The sequence below is a fragment of the Capsella rubella genome, unplaced genomic scaffold (genome assembly GCF_000375325.1).
Source record: "Capsella rubella cultivar Monte Gargano unplaced genomic scaffold, Caprub1_0 scaffold_2, whole genome shotgun sequence".
NCBI classification, from domain to species: Eukaryota; Viridiplantae; Streptophyta; class Magnoliopsida; order Brassicales; family Brassicaceae; genus Capsella; species Capsella rubella.
Window position 1 is genome coordinate 11871389 of NW_006238922.1, and position 4033 is coordinate 11875421.

Sequence of the window (4033 nt, forward strand, 5' to 3'; positions counted from 1 at the left end):
TTGTTTATTTATATATTATAGTATATTATTACAATTTCATTTTATAAATATTGAAAAACAAACAACAAAAGAAACACAAAGGGACACGTGTCGATCGAGAAACCCATCTATGAAGTTTCAACTTAACTTACTATGGGTCCACATGCGCACACAGAGCACTGCACGTGACATGTCCGTACGTCTGACGGTCCATCTAACATAATTACCTTTTTAATTAGTTAAATTTAAAAGCTATATGTTTACTTGATAAAGCGATGATACTTCTCTTTCACATTACATTTTAAAATACCATAATAATAATAATATAAAATTTCTTTTATATTTTTATATTTGTTTTTATATTCTTTGAAATTTAAATAATTTTTCAAAATTTTAATAGATTTGAAGCTAATTTAAAACAAAAAAATGCACCAAAATTTACAATAAAAATCTTAAACAACACTTAATATTTTAAAAATAAAAATTAATCTTAAAATGAAACTTTTGGTAAAACAGTGAATGTATCTATTTGTATTTTATAATACTTAAATTAAAGAATGTACTTTTGAAAAACGTAGGATATTAAAAAAAAAAAAACGTAGGATATTTGTGCTTTTTGGTAAGAACAATACTACATTACAAATCAGATGTCTAAATTAAATATACCAGTCCTGAAAAAAATGTATAATGTTTAATATTTTATAAAACAGAGGGAATACACAAAGATGTAATTTTATTGATAAAAACACTGATGTTTTATACCAAAATAGATATAAATTTTTAATATAAAAATATTGTACTAACATAATAACTGGTTAAATTCATACCTAATAGATTTATATATTTTTAAAACATAGCATGATTATATTTGTAGAATTATTATTTACTTGCAAAGTAAATAATTTATCTTATTTGATTAATGTTTGAATTATTTTGAGGGTGAACATAATTTTTGGCAAAGAATTATATAGTGTAGTTTGATCAAAACATCAGAAAAAAAAAATCCAAGCAATGATATAGTGTAGTTTGATTGTAATTCCAATGTAATTTATACCACAGTTCCTAGGTTACATAACAAGTTCACTTTAATTATAGTATATCTTGTTCAAGTTCTCTTAAACGTAGAGAACTATTTTTGTATATATTTGTACAAGTAACAAAGTCACAACCCATGTTGTTTATAGGTACTTAATTCAAATATTAATTAAATAATTGATTGAATTAATTGAGATGAGAACATGAGAGGATACCGAGAGTACCCATAGATGAATGAGGAAATAACACCTCTACCCTCCTCATTCCTCAATCATCATTTGTCTTTATACTCCAGGTGTCTGTTGCTGAACGGTTAATTCTGGTACTTTGGGCGGTGATTCTCATGTTTATTACTCTTTAAACAATGCCAGAAGACAGAACCAGCTTAATTATTTCAGTTATTATTCTTTTCTTTTTAACCTTTAAAGATTCTCTCTAATAGTACTTAAAATTTTGCTTTAATACACAATTACAATTAAAAAACGTCGTTTGACCAAGAAAAAGCTAAACATGTTAACTTTATAACAGAGAATAAAAAATTCAAAGGATTTAAAAATAAATACAATATTTTCACATATGGAATACTCCAGATTATTTCCTCTTTTTCCTATACAAAATGTCTAAAAATAGTCATTGGTTATATACAAAATACAGAGTCGTATTAACATACAATTAAAACCCATACAGCATAAATGAAAATTAAAAGAAAAATATTGGAAAACAGCTGTAACTTGACTGTTTCGGAAAATCCCACTTCACATGCTTCTCCTCCTTCATCAAACACCTTCCCCAGTTTCTTTTCAATTTTTTTCTTTTCTAATATTCACTTATTACTCTCTTTATTTTTATTTTATTTTATTTTAGGTTAATTAACTTTATTTGTGGGGGTTAGATGCTCTAAACACTTTATCACACTCTCTATATAATCCCCTCCTAAATCCCTAATTTACCTCTTCCCCCTTCGCTCTTGAATCAATCACTCTCTCTCTCTCTCTCGTTTTTTTTTTCTTCTTGATTGTTCATTTTCTTCTGCCTTTTTAACTTCTTTCTCTCTCTCTATTTTAAGGTTTTTGATAATCAGTGTGTGGGTTGTTTGTGTCTTGATAGTAATAATAATAGTTGGATGTGGAAAAACTCTGGTGGATCTTGATGTTCAAACATTCATGTCTCCGGTGATTAGTGAAATCCTTAGATCTGGTTTAACTATAGACTCGTCTCTTAGACGCAGGACCCATCTCGTTCAATCTTTCTCCGTCGTGTTCCTCTACTGGTTCTATGTTTTCTCATAAATCATCTCTCCTTTAGCCCCCCCTCTAATATATCTATATATTTTCTTTAACCATCTTAATAATAACATCTAAAACCATATAATATACTACTTTTCCGTATTCGTTCTACATAGTAACGTTTTGGGTCCTGCGTCTTTCCTTTTAGTGTTTTTGTGTGTGTTTTTGAGTCTTTTTTTCTTTCTATGCATAATAAAACTGAAATGGCATCGTCGACGAGTGGAAATAGCTCGTCGACGATTTCGATCACCGGTTTACAAAACTCCGGTTCCGAGTCTGATCTCCGGCAACGGGATCTGATAGACGAGAGGAAGCGTAAGAGGAAGCTGTCGAACAGAGAGTCAGCTAGGAGGTCGAGGATGAGGAAGCAGAAGCATTTGGACGATCTCACCGTTCAAGTCACGCATCTACGCAAAGAGAACGCTCAGCTCGTCGCAGGGATCGCCGTCACCACGCAACACTACGTCACGATCGAAGCGGAGAACGATATTCTCAGAGCTCAGCTCCTCGAGCTCAACCACCGTCTCCAGTCCCTTAACGAGATCGTTGACTTCGTTGAATCATCATCATCATCATCTTTCGGATTCGGCATGGAGACCGGTCCGGGACTAGTCGACGTCGGTGGTGGCGGAGGGTTTTACGACGGAGTGATGAATCATATGAGTATAGGGTTTTATAATCAACCAATCATGGCTTCTGCTTCTACTGCTGCTGATGTTTTCGACTGTTGCTAAAAGTAATCAAATTCATATCATTATCAATATGTCATTTTCTTATATGATGCTCTGTTTTATTATATTATAAGATGATTAATTAACGCTTATTTAGTGTTTAAACTGATTGTAATTATGGACAGTGTAAGATGATATGTGATGAAATCATGAAGATGCTGATGTGAGTTTCGTATAACTTTTTTATTTATTTATTATTATATAAACATAATTTTGTCTTTTAGCTGGGGGTTTCCTATTTTCCTTATTTGGGAGTATATGTTGCTCTTATTAGAAAGATGAGATTTTTGGCTATTAGTGAAAAAAATGTGAAAGATCGTGGACGGTTTTGTAAGATGTTTGTGGGTGGTCCATAAATAAATACTATATAGAAATGGTGTGTTGTGATTATTGTGTTGGAGACCTATATTGTCCGAATGTGATAAATAATGATGCGTTTTAGTACTTACATCTAAAATGAGTTATTATCATGGGTCACTCGAGTTTTCTCCTTTTTTTTTCAAGATTCTTACGTACGAGGCACATGATCTCACTATATGCATATATCAATTATTTCGTCTTCCTTTTTTCCTTTAAAATATCTACATGTCAATTCTATGATCGCTGATTCCGATCAACTAACATTGTATATGTAGGATTGTTGTGTCTTAATTTTTGCAATATTTTCATTTACAAGTTATTCAACCTCAAACCATACGTCTCATGTATTTTATAAATGTTGCTAATAATTAATGCTGTATTTTTATTTGTAGTATTATGTTTTCTTATATTACAATAATTGTTTTTTGGTCATCATCACTTTTTTTTCGATACAAGCAAAATTGGTTATCGTGTATGGGTTATAAATATATAACTTGATTTTATTAGAACTGTATGGTTGAAGCCACTTTAAAATTTCGTGTACTAACCTCAAACGAATATTTTAACCACTAGGTATGAATGAGTTTCGAAGTTTTATTACAAATATACAAATGATGACATTTGATGAGATAATTTGACAAA

General features: G+C 30.7%; 1 protein-coding gene across 1 annotated transcript; it reads left to right on the plus strand.

Annotated features, from left to right (window-relative positions):
* The first annotated feature begins 1984 nt into the window (after positions 1-1984).
* Positions 1985-3254, plus strand: LOC17895575 (bZIP transcription factor 44). The gene has a single exon (XM_006302820.2). It carries the CDS (start codon positions 2486-2488, stop codon positions 3032-3034), a length of 549 nt encoding a protein of 182 aa, XP_006302882.1. The 5' UTR covers positions 1985-2485; the 3' UTR covers positions 3035-3254.
* The last annotated feature ends 779 nt before the right edge of the window (positions 3255-4033 follow it).